Consider the following 15,553-nt stretch of genomic DNA (forward strand, 5'->3'; position numbering starts at 1 on the left):
TTCCCGGGTCTTATTTTTAAGTCGCCTTTCCTGTCATAAATCTCTATTAGAAATAGGAAGCGTGATCTGTTAAACGGGCATCACAAGCCCAAGAGATCACTGGATTTTCCTTTCTGCTAGCTAACCGATTCTTAGAATCACAATTTGCTTTGGTTATGTGTTGGAAGCAATGAAGCATAAGCCTCCCTTCATCTTAAGCATCTGGGTGTGAACATCTTGTCTTCAAGGGGACTTTTCTAAAACCTCTGACCTAAATTACACTCAGCCTGCTGCTCCTCCTGGGAGTGCACAACACATATTACATTTAGAAATGTATGTGATGTGTGTCTCTCTCCAACTAGATTCAACTCTATGAAGGCAGATCCTACCCTGGAGTCATGCCTAGCTAGCCAACAGCCAGCACTCCATAGCCATTTCTCCTCTAAGTGAATTACAGGATGTCTGTCCTCAGATGCTGTCCACATTTTTTTTGAGACAGGACCTCTCACCTTGTGGGTCCCAGGCATCTGTCTGTCTCTGCCTCACTGATGCTGGTATCACACTTACATGCCACCGTAGCTGACTTCTTTGTGGTGGCTCTGGATATGGAGTCCCCATGTTTGCAAGGCAAGCAAGCACTTTATTGAACAAAAAAGGTGCCAGCATGATTCGGACAATGATTCTATTTGGGCATGAGGGTTTCCTGGAAAGCTTATTCAGAATGCTTGGTTCTGGTTGTGCGCATAGCTCAGGGGTACAGTGCTTGCCTAGGATACTCAAGGCCCTGGATTCTACCCTCAGTACTGAAAAAACAAACAAACAAACAAACAAACCCCTGCATTGTTCTACTCAAGATCTCAGTTCTCCCAAGTGAGAGGAAGGGAGGTCAGGAATATTGAGTTTGTGTCTGGCTGAGAAGGAGGAGACACAAGGGCCCAGAGATGTTTATTTTCACCTGTCTCCTGGCTTGCTACAGGTTTCTGGACAAGCCTTTGTGTTAATGTCTCTATATCACTGTTTAGTAAGTGGAAGTTCCACCTGCCACCTACTCTTCTCTACTCCAAAATTACGCTGTGAGATGTCTACTGAAACATTCTGAAATCCTAAGATGAGAGGAGGTACTGAAGTAAGAAACACAGTTGCTATTTCCAGCATGGTGGGTTTCTAGCTGTGAACTTCAACTTGACCGAGTCCATTTTTCACATAACTTCACGGCGTGACTTTTCTCTTGAGGCTGCCCCTTTAATACAAAATAAAGAAGACTGCTCACTTTGCTAGCTACACCTCCAACTTGACCTTTGCTTTGCGGTGGAAACTTTACACACACGGACTGGTAAGGCATGCATGCTGGCCCCCTACCAGTATCTCTCTGTAGCCAGACAATTTGCACACAGGGAATGGAGGGCACACTTGTAAACCTCACAACTCCCAGGATTCCCTCCCCTCCAGGGAAGTGCAAGCTTAGTCTGGTTCCAGTTGTGAGCAGTACAGGAAGCAGAGGGCATGGGCTAATGTGCATGTCACCGTGTGGCTTATGGTCACAGCCTAACCCTACCTTCGAGCCTGCACGAGCTGCAAGAGCAACAGGAAATGGCCAGGGGTATATATAGCCACATTGTGTTTATCCAAAGGTGCTGTTTTGCACAGATTATGATGAACTTCTTACATTGGAAAGGACACAGCATCCTCCTTTCCCCCAAGGGCCTCTTTTCCCCAAGCAGCACGTGTAAAATGAATTCCTCCCCTTGAGAAGGAAGAGGGACATTGGACCTCCTTGGCGTCTTCATTTTCATGTGACGAGACTTGTCAACTTTCTTCTCTAAAGGATTTTTGGATACCTTCATCAGAGGTTCACACGGGGGTGGGAAATGACAATAGGAAAAATTCAGAATGAGCCTCTGCACACCGCACACCTGGAAAAACCATCCGTTCTCCAAAAAAGCATTAATTAAATTTTTGCTTCTCCCTGATGCGTTATCCTGGCAAATAATTCATGCAGCTCTTCACGGTGTATCTGCCATGTGTCCCTTTGTTTGGCTGCTTCGAGATCCTACCATAGGCAGTGGCTGCAGAAAAGCCATGGAAGGAGACTTCAGTGACCCAGAACCCTACACTTCCTTCTTTTCCTCAGGCACCATCAGAAGGAAAGGAAAACCTACATCCTCTGAGTCTGACCCATTTTGAATACAGAGCCCCCCCCCTTTTTTTTGCTTCCGTGAGCCAGCGAATCAATCAGGACCCTAGAACCTGGTGCACGTCCTCTATATTGGCGCATGGCTTCAGCTTCTCTAGTTTGCCCATACTCAGCCCCTCTCTCTACTTAGTAAGCTCAGAACCAAGTCCCAGGAACGGTGGAGCTGAGGAGGTATTGACTCACGGAGGTAGCCATCCAAGATTCCGTCTGCACATGCATGCCGCTCACCTGGACAACTTAAGAATGCTTTTTGAGACCTGATTTTTTTCCCAAGGACTGTGGGAAATCGAGGATCAAAGGCGATGCTACAAGTAGGGACCCTGAGACGGCACAGTTCCACGCAGCAAGTGCTCAGCGCATGCTCATTGCAACAGAGTTAGGGATGGAGGAATCCCGCGGAGAATGGGTCTCCATTTTAACTCGTCTACACCCTAAAATTTCTCATGGCTGACTCCTTCACAGGGATAAGCTGTATGTTCCCATAAGGAATATTTCGCAGTTTGGTGCTGCCTTGGCGAAATTGTGTGCAGAGCACTTTCCGATACAGCGCCACATAATAAATGGGGCTTCTAAAAGAGCAGAGAGGCTCTTCCTACTCTGAAAAGGCATAGGACGCATGTTGGAAAAATAAGGGAGCTCTTAGCACAAACATCGGGGAGGACAAGGTTGAAACTTTTCCCATCTTCTGAGTTCTGCCGGTCGATGCCAAGCTCTTCCCGAGAGGCTGATCGATGCCAAGCTCATCCCGAGAGGCCGTTTTGGAGAGCTGAGGTGAGAGCCTCTACTTTAAGGGACAGTGTGGGGCAGTGGTAGGAAGCGGATTAAAGTGTTTGCCTCCTGAGCATGGGGACGGGCATTTAGAACCCTAGCGCCCACATTAAAGCCAGAAGTGGTGGTGACCACCTGCGTGGGGCTGGGTAGCAGACAAGCTCCGGTTCGGTGTGAGACCATGGCTCACAAGGCGGATCGTGATAAAGGTAAGATCCCCGAAGCTAACCTCTGAAGCACACACACACTTACAAGTGAGTGCATCTGCACAGGTGTGTATCCACCACACACGTACACAGACACACACAAAGGAAACAAACACAATGGTACTAGATAAAGACCTCTATCCAGTGTGCTTTGTACTTGGTGCAAGAAAGCCGAAAAGAGTAAAAAGGGACCCAGGTTTCTCTGAGCCCTGTGTGCAGTTTGGAACCTCTAGATGGCCCTGCATCATCCATGGCAAGCCCGTATAGCCCAATGGCTTCCACCACCCCCCCCCCCGCCCCGTCTTTTTCTCCCCCTCCCCACTCCTGTACTGAGCCCCAAAGGCATTGTTCAGCCTCACTTCTGGAAGCTGAGCACACAGTGGCAGGGCCCAAGGCCTGCGGCTATGTGTGCCTGAGGTTAAGATTTTAATCTGCTCTCCGACAATGTGCAGAGGAAATCCTGTTCCTAAACTCAAGGCCGTGAGAGGAGAACGGCCAGCAGCTCTTCCCTCCCACCTGGGACAGAGATCAGGACACCTGACCTGCCAGGAACATGGGCTCATTGTTTATACATAGAATAAGCTCCTTTCCGGTCACAGTTAATCAACCCCTCTCCTACCTTTTTTTTTTTTTTTCTTTGAACTTTGGAGCATAACAGTTTCTTGGCAGAGCTGGGTTGGGGTCCTAATGTACTAGCAGATAAGGTCCCTGTGGAGGAAATTCGAACTACTGTCTAGTAAGATTTAGGAGAGAGCTTTCCCACTCTCCAAGAGCCAGGAGGCTCACAAGCGGCCTGTCTGACTACATGGACCTAATGTGGCTCTGAAGCACTGGGAGAAGACCGTGTACTAAAGGGTGTATTCTCTGGTGGTCAGAGACGAGGTTATGGGAAGCTATAGGCTCCTCTCATTCCCTTCATCTCTAGAGCTTGGTGGCCATGGGTAAGCTCCAGTGACAATTAGGGGACAGATAGAAGGTAGTTTGTTTGGCTTGTCATATTCCTGGCATAATCCGGACAGTGCAGGCTTGCTTGGTAGTTGCTACAAGAGAGCACTGAGGACATGCTGTTTCCCATACTTGAAGGGAGATATCCCAACACAGAACTGCCCGAGTGTTACTCTGCTTTTCCTATCGCTTCTTTTACTGCACAGCTGAAGCAGGTCTGGATCATCTGCTAAGCTGCCCGTATGTCCAGGGCTCTGAGCGAGAAGACAACGAAGGTGTAGAACTTGATGGGGGTGTGGGGGGCAGGTGCTTATTCCCACAGAAGCCACGGCAGTTAAAGATGTGAGCAAAATGTCAGTGTCAACTCTCAGAAAGCTGCCCAGCAGCCGCAGGGGTGGGGCTGGGGGTGGGGAGGAGGATGGGGAGAGAGAGGAAAGAGAGGGGAGAGAGAACACCATCTCTAGACCTGCTTGAGAGCTTGCCCTCTTCATCTGTACAGCAAGGGGAACACACAGAGGACTGCTAAGACCTCTGACTCTAGCATCCCCCTGCCCCTTCTGAAACTGGAGTTGAATTGATGAAGCCATGCTCTCCCTACTGCTAGAGTAGAAAAGGGAAGCTGGGAGTGTGGAACCTCGGCCATCTCACGGATGCCCAGGTGTGGGTGTGGCAGTGTCACAGCCACCTCATTTGCAGGGGCAAGAGGAAGAGGAGCGACCGTATTTATGTGGAGGAAGTGTGTTGGTAAGCCCTAAGGCTCCATAGTATGCACTTGGGCCTGCCCTGATTCATCTTCAAGCTGAGCTCTGCAGAGGGCTCATGGGAGTCCCACTCTTTTGTTTTGTCTTGTTTTGTTTCGGCGCATGAGGAAAATAAACTTGCTCACCAGTCTGGAACTGCAGCGAGAGGAAGTGGCTCCTCAGAGGGAAGCTTTACTTCTGCCCAGCACAGGACAGAGGAGAAAGTAGGAATGCCTCCTCTCCCTTCCCCTTCAACTCCTGGGGACAGGGACAAAGGCAAAAAAGTCTGGCATAGGGAGCAGGAGCCCAACCTGCAGTGAGATGAGCTTCAGCCAGATTCAGGGATGGGGGCAAGGATTCAGGGGTGTGTGCAAGAGCTGAGAGAGCTTCTTCTCCCAGCTCCACACCCAGAGTCGTCTTACTGATAGCCTGGGATCAGCCTCAGAGGGAGCATTTGCACCGTGGAAATAGGTGAACACTACACAAATCCAGACTGCAGGTCATTCCCAGGTATCAGCACCCGTGTGGCTGGAAACTCCTGCTTCTCGTTAATTCCATTCATTGTTGAGCCATTCTGCAGCAGACTACCCTCTGAGGCTGATACTTAGCTCTACAGGCAAGCATCAATTAGATCCAGCCTTAGAGCTGCGTGCAGCTCTGGGCTGACTTCATCACGGGGTCACATTGAGAGGGAGACCGATCTGCTGACCTCAGTATCTGGGCAGTCCCAAGCTACACTTTTCCTTCCGAGAGCTCGAAGCCATTTCCCCCAGCTCTCATTCTAGCCTGTGGGCTCTAAACCTGTTGTCCCAGCCACCCTCACATCCAGGAGCCCTTCTTTACCAGGTAAGGAACCAAATGGTTTGTGTCAGTTAGCTCCTTGAATTTCATCCTCACCAGAGCCTTATGAAATAATTTCCTCATTTTACAGTTCAGGGAGGTGAGGCCTGTGAGGTTGACCAGATTATAAGTGGCTCAGCTCAGAGGTGAACTCAGACTTGACTCAATACAGGGTGTGTGTGTTCGCTCCAAAGTGGGTGTTGCCCAGACCACACTCCTGATGTCAATTATCAAACAGGACTCTTCCTTGAAAATTTACCCCCAGCCCATTGATCTGAGCTCTGAACATGACTGTTGAGTGGGACACAGCTTCCAGGGCCACTGTGTAGCCACAGTGCCCTTCCCAAAGACAGGCCACCTCCCCCACAGTATACAGTTCCTCTTCCCTCTGCCCCAGCCGTGGCCCCGCCCCTGCTTCAACCTCTACTCAAAACTTACTTCCTCCCTTGAAGCTTACTCTCATTAACCCCACCCAGTGTTGATCAATTCACCCACTTTGCTTTTTATTTTAATACATAAAATTTAACTTCACTCCCGAATGCTTTTGTTTTCTTTTTATCGTTGGGGTGCACTGGGATCTTATTCCTTAATCTGTACCTCCTGCTAAAGTCCTGTCAGATCTGTATCCAAGTCACCCTCGCTAGGGCTATGTCTGTCTGTAGGCTTCCTATTCAGAGTAGAGAAACTCTTGACCTGGTCAGGGGACTCAAATATCTGTTTTGTTCTTGCCAAAGATGCTCCTCTCAAGAACTATACGCCAAGGGAGAAATGGTCCAAGCCAAGACCTATCCAACTTATGATATCTATATCAGAAGTAACCTTTAAGGGCTGCCTTGGTCCAGCTTGGGGACACATAGGACCTGTTCTTTCTAAGAGGGTTTTTCCCCATTGCATTCCCCTCCCTAAACGCTCGGAATGATTTGTGGGTAGAAAGAGATGATGGGGTGGCAATTTGAAGTGGGGTTTCAGAAAGCATTTTTCTGTCTTACTGTGTTTGTTTTAGGAGGGTAAATATGTAGGTGAGTACAGTGGGCAGCCGTGGTGAGATGGGGAAGGAGAGGTCTGACCCACGAGTGGGATGGCAAGCATCTCTAGCAGGCATGGCTTGGAAGCCCCAGGTGATTTAGGCGGGAAGGCTGGACCTCTCTGGTCTTCTGGATGAAGACAGCAGCAATGTGGTAGTTACAGCTGGTCTGCTTTGCATCTGAGAACCCGGTTGTTTCAGAGGGCTCAGGCTATGCCAGAGCCACTACCAAGAGGCTAATCTCCTGACCAGATGTCCTCCTCGTCCTCCTCCTCCTCTTTCTCCTCCCCCTCCTCCTCTTCCTCCTCCTAAACTTGTCTTAAGTACCCTACTCACCCTTGCCTAGAACACGGAACAATTCCCCTTTCCCCTAAGACCCGACTCAGAGATCCCATGCTGCCCACTTCTATGTCCTGAACGTTAACAGGCTCCCCATCCCCCCACATGGACTGCCACTTTTAGACTGGCACACAGTTTTCACAAGACAGGGTTGTGGTTTCAGTTTTTTTCCTTCATAAGTTTGCAGCTGCTAGTTTTGAAACCACCGGCCCTGAGGCAATTCAGTCAAAGAAAGAGAAGGAGGGAGGGGGAAGAGAGAAAGAGCGAGCAGACCGAGGGGATGATAAGCTGTCTTTCTAAGCAGTGTTTATTCCATCCCGAGGCTCTCTGCATCCTGGTTCTCACCACACTTGACGACCCTGCTCTACCTCTCTGCCAGGCCTCAGATGGTAAAAGACTTCAGACACATTTAAGGTCTGTGGGACAGAGTGACTTAGGTGAAATAAAATTCACTTGTCCATGTGGCTGCCTAAAGGTAACAGGCGACATGTGAAAAGTCAGGCCTTATATTTCTGATCTGAAGTGGGTGTCCCATAGCTTCCAGGTCCTGTTGAATGTGTGTCGGGGTGGGGGTTGCGGGGGAGGACATAATCCACATGAGCATTCACGGAGCAGGAGAGGGGAAGGGGCTGGGTACCCCAGAAGACCCTGACTGATATTGTGCATGACATATCAATCCCATTGGAGCCTGTCTAATGAGTCATTTGCATATTCAACCATGAGTAGTTAGCCGAACACACACTGGAGGTAAGAACAGAAACCAGCAACAAAGTGAATCCAGAAAAACAAACAAACAAAAAACAATCCGCATTCAGGTCCCCCCCTGCCCCTCCTACGTTGCCTACATTTGTGGCCATTCCTTTTTAATATGAGAATACCTAGAGCTGGAGTCTAGCGTCATACCCCAGGCATGGCATCCAGGATTTCCAGCAGACCTCTGTGAGTCTATGAAGGCTGTCACTGGGGTGCATCAGCTTTCCGATCGACCGAGGACCTATAGTTGTCTGTGCGGGGTAGTAGCATTTTTGCCATCGCTAAGAGGAGGAATTCTGTTGATGTTTCCAGAGAAAGGAAAGGAGAACAGAAAAGGTGGGGCCTCCAATCAGACCCTGAGAGGGTGAGGCCAAACCATCTCCACTTCCTTGGTGTGTCTCCTAGAATCACCCCCTCCCCCCCCCCATTCCAATCTCCTGTGGCTTTTACAGATAAGGGTTTCCCCTCCCCCTTTCTCACTCCCCATCTCTCCCAAGTTCACTGGAGGCCTCTGAGGGCTTGAGATAGGTTTTTCTTCACATGGGCCAAACTACTACTTAACCCAGTGAGTGCTCTTATGCAGGAGACACCTTTAAGTGATCACTTAACTGAGGCCAGTGTGATGCTGGTTATCCTCTTATCAAAACAAGGACCAACCCCACCCCCTCGTCACACTTCAGAGATGCAAACTCTTTATAACCTATGTCAAGGACTCTTTGGGGTCAAAGGTCTCTAGGATCAGGCTGTAACCTACTGCCCCACCTCCCCACCCAGTGGCATTCTGTACTTAGGCCACTCTCACTGATACGGTGTGTCCTTCTCACGTTCCTGCTTCCCCTCTTTGGGGCGACTGTCCCACAAACCCTAGGTCATTTACAACACCACTCCCATGGTGCCTCTTCCTGAGACCATCCCCACCCCTGACCTTCCTTAGATAGGCATCCATTCCTAAGATGGCCTCTTGTGACGTCTCACATTACTGTTATGAACGCACTTGCTGCTTTGAGCATGATGAACGCCCACTTTCTATAAGCACTGACTCCATCAAAAGGACAGGAGAAAAGTCTCATGCTCGACTGGCATCACCGGTGACGCCCACGTGGTTGAAATGGCGAGTGTTCAACTGACACTTGGATGGTAAAAGTATTGAATAGTGCATGGGTTCTGTTTCCTATTCTGAAATCTCAAGAATGAATTCTGGAGCATCTCTATCTTTGCTCATTAAATCCCCGTTCTTGGGCGGCCATGTTGGCAAAGGCCTTGGTTCATGACCTGCAGACGTGGCGGCCATCCCCTCCTCCGAAAGCCTATGGGAAGTTTCTTTTTCTTCTGAATCATTTTCAATGATCCTGATTATGCTTCCTGAGCCTCACTTACTGTGTTCTTCTCCACTGTCTCACTGTTGTGTTGGATGTATAGATAGTGGGTGGTCTGGATTAAATGTTTGTATTCCCCTCCAAATTTATGCTAACTCCTAACCCTTAGAGTTATGGTGTTAGGAGGGGGAACTTTGAGAGGGTTGTTTGATGGACAGAAGACAGTCATTAACAGAATGACTGCTAAAAAGGGATCTTGGGAAGCATGCAGGAAAACACAGGGGGAACCAGAAGTCTTTAACCAGGAGGAGGGTGGGGGTCACCAGAACCTGGTGTTGCTGCCACCCCAAATGTAGATTCCCAGACTCTATAACTATGAGAAATGGTGCCTGCTGTTTATAAAGCCACCCAGTCTATGACACTTTGCTGTAGCAACCTGAACTAAGACGTGCATAGGTCTCCTGATTCTTTAGAGAGCTCCCCTCTCCCTGGTCACCAGTGATTGGTGTGAAAGTAGACTACAAAGTCAGTCATTTTGTGAGACATTCCTACAGCATGGCCTGCCTGTGTGAGGGCATTCATCCCCTCATGCTCCAGCTGTGCGCTTCTCTGAGAGACCTGTCACCTCAGCTGACACGTAGCTCTTGGTGATAGCAACACACCATCCAAGATCACAGTCCTTTTAAAGAAATGTTTGAAAGATTTGTTTACTTAGCTTTGTGGGTATGAGTAGTTCACTTGCATGTACACGTGCATGTCACATGTGTGCTCGGTGGCTCTGGAGGTCAGAAGAGGGTGTTAGATTCCCTGGAACTGGAGTTGCAGGCGGATACAAGCCACCAGGAAGGCGCTATGAACGGAAATGAGGTCCTCTGGAAGAGCAACAAGCGCAATTAACAGCTACGATGTTTCCTTGACTCCTACAATTCTTGTTATGAAGTAAACCTCTGGTAATTTACACATTTTCTGACCACAGAGTTACACTTCCCTGTGGAAGCCATGCAAATCTTTTGTCTAAAAACCTGCTTAAAAAAAAAATAATAGCCATCTTCTTTTAGGGAGGCAGAGCTGCATTCCCTGGAACCTACCCAGACGTCTCCCCTCGGATTTTGCTGGTGCTGTGTCTGTAGAAAGCTTGCCCTGGGTTCGAGGAATCTTTGGTGTGAGGTCACCACACTGCCCTGCTTCCCACCTGAGCATCTTCCTCCTGTCCCCAGCCCCTTTCTGGTTCTGATGTCTCAGAGGAGTGCTTGTTGGTCCAGGTCAGAATCTTTCTCTACCCATTCTTCTCTCTTTCATACCATGTCAACATTTCCTACAGAGCCTTCCTAAGCAAAGATCAAATATTTCATGTTTTGTCAGATATCATAGTCTTGTCAGGGGTAATTTGAGTTTCCTGGATGGTCAAAGGAAGGAAGTACGGTGAGGTTTTGGGCAGATAGGAGTTGGTGATAGACTCTGGGCAATGGGTCTTTCAGGGGACCTTGTTCTACTTGGCTTACCTGAAGTGAAAGCAGAAGGATTAGGGAAACACCCACTCTGAACCTCCTCAGTGGGGCTTTGGTCACTTTGCGGGCCCATTCCTAAGGCAGGAAAGCAAAGACAATGGGCCCTTCGATTGGTAATAACTGGCTCAAACCAACGGGTTTAAAGTTTAGAAAGTCACTCGGATGGGAGCAAGAGAGAAGGCTCACCAGTTAAGAGCATGCGGATATCTTCCAGAGGAACCGAGTTCGATTCCAGCACCCACATCAAGTGGCTTTCAACTGTTTGTAACTCCAGCTTCAGAGGTTCTGTCACCCTCTTCCGGCTTCTGCAGGCACTCATACACACATGACACATGTGCACATGCACACACTCACATATGCATGTGTGTGTGTGTGTGTGTGTGTGTGTGTGTGTGTGTGTGTGTGTGAAGAGAGAGAGAGAGAGAGAGGGAGGGAGAGAGAGAGAATATTCTTTGAAAAGAAAGTAGCCTAAATGCCCTTCTTCTTGAACCCAAGCTTCCAAAGAGCCAGGAGCCAGCAAGTTTCAGATAAATTCCCATCAACGTGTTTTGTTAATGCAGTTGAGCATCTAACCCCATTTTCTTAGAAACAGGAAATCCCAGTGTGCTGAGAGTAAACGGATCCCAGCCCCAAAGGGTTTGAGTTCCTTTAGGAACTCCCTGACCACAGAGTCTAGAGGGGCGAGGGCTGGGGCCAGGCGTGCTCTGCCGCCCATAACTGCTCCTATTCTATAGAGCTGCTCTCACTATAGCTGGGCAGCTGAACGACCGACCTGAACCTTCAAGGAGGCTGGTAGTAATCTGAGTCATCAAGCAAAGGGCGTCAGGCTTCTTTGATAACTCGGCAGGCATTTCCTCTATGATCCCTGCTGCAGAGTCTTCCATTTCTGAGATGCTTTTCTTTTTATTCTTTTTGTCTCCTGTCAGAGCAGAAACTGTAAACCGTGTGTCTACCTTACCCTCCATGCCATCCTCAAACCCTAGTACCGCAAAGACTAGGAAGCCTTACTTATGAATCAGCCGGATGGATGGATACCTAATGAAGAGCCCACGGTAGAGAGGACAGCGTGAACGGAAGCTTTCATGGCCAAGTGAAGCTGGCCTCCTTGCAGGGTAGCAAGCAACACTGTCAGTCTTAAGGCGCTCACAGTGAATTCCACACACAGCACAGGTTTCCCAGGAATCCAGATTCTGCAGGGGCCACGGGAGTTCCAGCCTCTCTCCAGTCATAGCCTGCTGGTTAGGTGAGGCTGGAAGAGATTTCAGGGTCCCCTTCCCTGGTGGAGGGGGGAGGGGAAGGGAACGTGAGGGGGCTTCTGCTACACAGAGGCCTTGCTGGCTGCCTCACCAGACAAAGAGCCCTCAGAAAGCTACCTTCCAAGACCTGCCACACACAGAGAAGGCGGAGAGGCCTGGCCTCTTTCTGACAGGGAGCCTGCTGACTGTGTTCCTGGGAGGGGGCAGGAGAGTGGCAGACAGCTGCCCTGAGATGAGAGCTTTGCAGGGGTCACTGTGCAGGGAGTGTGGGCGTGACAAGGACAAGGGAAGATCAAGTTTTCTGGAGTTAGGAGTTGCATGTGTTAATCAAGCAGCCTGTACAGAGAGGCCTCGGGGTAGCAGGCAATGCAGAGATGCTGTCTGTGTCGCTATGCTATCAGATCTGGTCCAGCGGGCTGGCCAGCAATCTCCTTTCAGCCGGGTTTCCATCTGTACTGCATTAAAAAGCATAAGGAGGCCAGCGAAGGCCCAGTCTGCCTCTCCCAGGGTTTCTGGTTTTATGACTCAATGGGGACTTAGTGACTTCTACAACATCACCTCTTCTGCAGTTCACGTGACTGGTTTTTAAAGCCTACACCGAATATTAATACCAAAAACGTCTAGCTCAGTCGCAAAATACCATCCCAAGTCCAGAAGCCAGAGTAGCTAAGACAACACATACCACTCAAAAGCCCACAAGGATGCAATGCTTGCCTAGTGTGCCAAAAGCCCAGGTTCCCCAGGTACTACAAAAGAAAAACACATAAACCCTCAGTGCTTTTACTCGCTTAATAGTTTAAGTGCACAGCTATCAGACATGGGATATTATTCAGTGATATCGGGGGGGGGGAATCTGTAATTTAGTAATAAGAAAAAAAGAGACTTCAAAGTAATCGGTTCTGAATATATTAAAATTAGACATGTACGCTCACGTATTTGCAATAAGGAGATTGTGGGGAAACACATCAAATATTATTAGCTTGCTAACTGGGTTCTAAGAACATGGGTTTTTTTGTGGTTTTATTTTTTTCCATATTTCTATCATTACACTTTCATTTATTTTAGAAATTATATACAAAATTTTATAGAATCAATGAGATCGTAGTTTGCAAGTGGATGTTTCTAAAAGTTCTTAAAAATTAAAAAAAAAAACAATCCCACAATTCATGAGCTTGTTTGCGTGCTTTTAAGGAAGCCAAGGCAGCCAAGGCACTCTGGGCCAGGCATATCCAGAGTGAGTGTTTTCAGCAGCCTGGATCAGCATCTAGCCTGCCTCTGACTCTGCCCCTCCTCCGTGCTCCTCCCAGCCTCAGCTCACTTCAGTTGGTGACTGTTGGGCACTCCGCTCCGGCACCTGGCTTCCCAACTCTCCTGTCTGCCTGGTATTATTCCCCAGGAACAAGGGACAGAGCTAGAAATGACATGCGGTTCCCCTTTCAAAGACTCACTTGTAGCAAGACACTACCCCTATCTCCCCCACCCTTGAGCTCTCAGCGCAGAAGGAAGCCACCCCATTGGTTAGATTTCCGCAGCTTCTAAATGCTACAGTATCAGACACTGGCAACTAGAGATTCCTAAGGGAACATATTCAAGCTATAAATAAGATAAGAAATATTTAATATATGTCTATATATTTACTATATATAGACCTGTGTGTGCATATTTAAATACACACACACACACACACACACACACACACATACACACACGAAAACAAAGTACACACAATACCTGGGGCTGCATAAAGCCAGGAGCCACTATATTTTCCCCACTTGACTGATGGAGAACGAAGGTTCTGAACTATTAAGTTACATGCTAGAAATGACAGGATTAGCATCTCAACATTCCCCAAAGGTCTCCAAGCCCAGCCTATTTTGAAGCAAAATGCTATTCTCCATCCTGCCTGCAAAGCAGGCAGGCTGCTGTGGTAGTAGTGAATTCTAAAACTCCATAATTACTGGGTACAACATGGTCTCCAGAATACCCATGACAAAATTTGTGGAAATGTTCACAACAGCGCTCTACTTCCAGGTTCTGAGATCAGAAACGGAAGTTTCAAAATACCGAAAGTTCGTTTATGTCGAACACACTGGTTAAGCTAAAAGCAGGAAGTTCAAGAAAGCCTGATCTCAGGAGGTTTTTCAGCCCAATTTGGATCCACATCTGTGCTTCTGGATTTTCCACTGAGTCGACCGACAGGCCTTCAGCTGCTCTGCTCTCCATGAGTCTCACTGTTGGGGTGCTGGGTACCCGGATAAATAAATAAGTAAGAGACATCTACCCTGCTAGTGGCCAGTTGTAAGGTAGTGAGCCTCGCTGGCAAGTGAAAAGAACAATTGAAATATGGAAGTTTCTTTTCAGAAGGGCAAAACAAAACAAACAAAAGCGTTAACAATAGGTTGTCAGAAGAATAACCTCTGTTCTTGCCTCCAGGTGCAGGAAATGAGTGGGAATCTTGCAGCCCCCCCCACGCCCCCCCCACCTTCGCCCCACCCCCACAGACCTGGTCCTCCCACTGGGCACATTCTGGCCACAGAATGAAAGGGAAGGACATGGTATTTTAGCGGGCTGGGGGTGCCAGCTTTTGTGGGCACCTCAGAACAGTCTAGAGAGTAATTTCTGCAACTACATGTCCACAGCTTGAGGAACTGTGGAAATTGAAGGATTTGCTTGGGCTATACAATCCTCTGGCCTAAGCAAGGTAGGAGCTAGAATAGCAATGCAAATCCATCCCATCAGGTGGTCCGGTCACAGGTTCTCAACATGCAGGGTCATCCACAGACATGAGAGAACTTTCAAAGTACATGTTAGCTGTTGTAGATTTATGTATTTCTGAGCGGCCGGTCCTATGTTTAACTGAATCTTTGTCCTTTGAAAATAGAGTTTTCTGGGGTCTCTGCTCTGAGAGAACATGCAGGATGGTCCCAAGACTCCCCTGTACACTGCTCTGGAATCCGAGGCCCCCATTTAGACATCTCCATAAGAACATCTGGAGGGCTTTTGGACAACAAGCAGGTGCAGCTGGGCTCCTCGTGAGCTAGACATCATCTTTTTTTGAAGCTCAATTTCTAACCAGCCACACCCAGTTGAAACCACTCAGGAGAGGCATCAGACCTTACACTCAGGCAGCCTCTTGTCAGCTTGAAGAGATGAAGCTCCACTAGGTTACTTCTGCCTCTCTTTGTTAACCCGTTTAGAAGGAGGGCAAAAGGGGATGAAACTTGCCACATGTGGCAGCCGAATGGCCTCGAGTCAACCATTTAACCTTTCCAACCCTCAGTTTCATCATCAGAAAGCAAACATTGTAACAAGCCTCTCACAGGCAGGCAACAGAAGCGAAAGGGATCTTCCTCAGCTGCCCAGCACAGCCCATTGCTGGCTGTCTTCAGACTCACTCTTCCCTTGGGGGTAAACACTAGTGGTTCTAATCTAAGTGTCTGAGACGTTTCGTACCTGAGCTACAAGAGAACTTCCAGAATTAGGAAAAGCAAGTTCTTGAACTGTGAGGTATACACTTTCTGCGGGGGTGGGGCTGGTTTTTATTTAGCAAATGGGAAATAAAAATAGGGAGGGGGCACTGTTGATTTGTTTTCTTATCAGAAAATTCTTCTGGACCCTTCTGTTAGCCATGCCCAGGTCTGGGGATCCGCCCCTTAGCCGTATCACAGGTGTTCATTCCTGTCCT

At 48.4% G+C, this 15,553-nt stretch overlaps 1 protein-coding gene across 6 annotated transcripts in view; it reads right to left on the reverse strand.

Moving 5' to 3' along the window:
- Fli1 (Fli-1 proto-oncogene, ETS transcription factor) overlaps positions 1-15,553 on the reverse strand; it is a 118,510-nt gene that overhangs the window by 80,313 nt on the left and 22,644 nt on the right. For 2 of the 6 annotated variants that reach the window (XM_087561832.1, XM_087561835.1), the window contains exon 2: positions 9,816-9,976. Coding sequence is in view for 1 of the 4 variants with exons in the window: in XM_087561830.1 (XP_087417956.1) it covers positions 7,939-7,947 (9 nt within the window). In the remaining 3 variants the exon portion in view is untranslated. 6 annotated transcript variants of the gene reach the window in all.

Source organism: Rattus norvegicus, chromosome 8 (assembly GCF_021556685.1).
Source record: "Rattus norvegicus strain SHRSP/BbbUtx chromosome 8, alternate assembly SHRSP_T2T, whole genome shotgun sequence".
Lineage (NCBI taxonomy): Eukaryota > Metazoa > Chordata > Mammalia > Rodentia > Muridae > Rattus > Rattus norvegicus.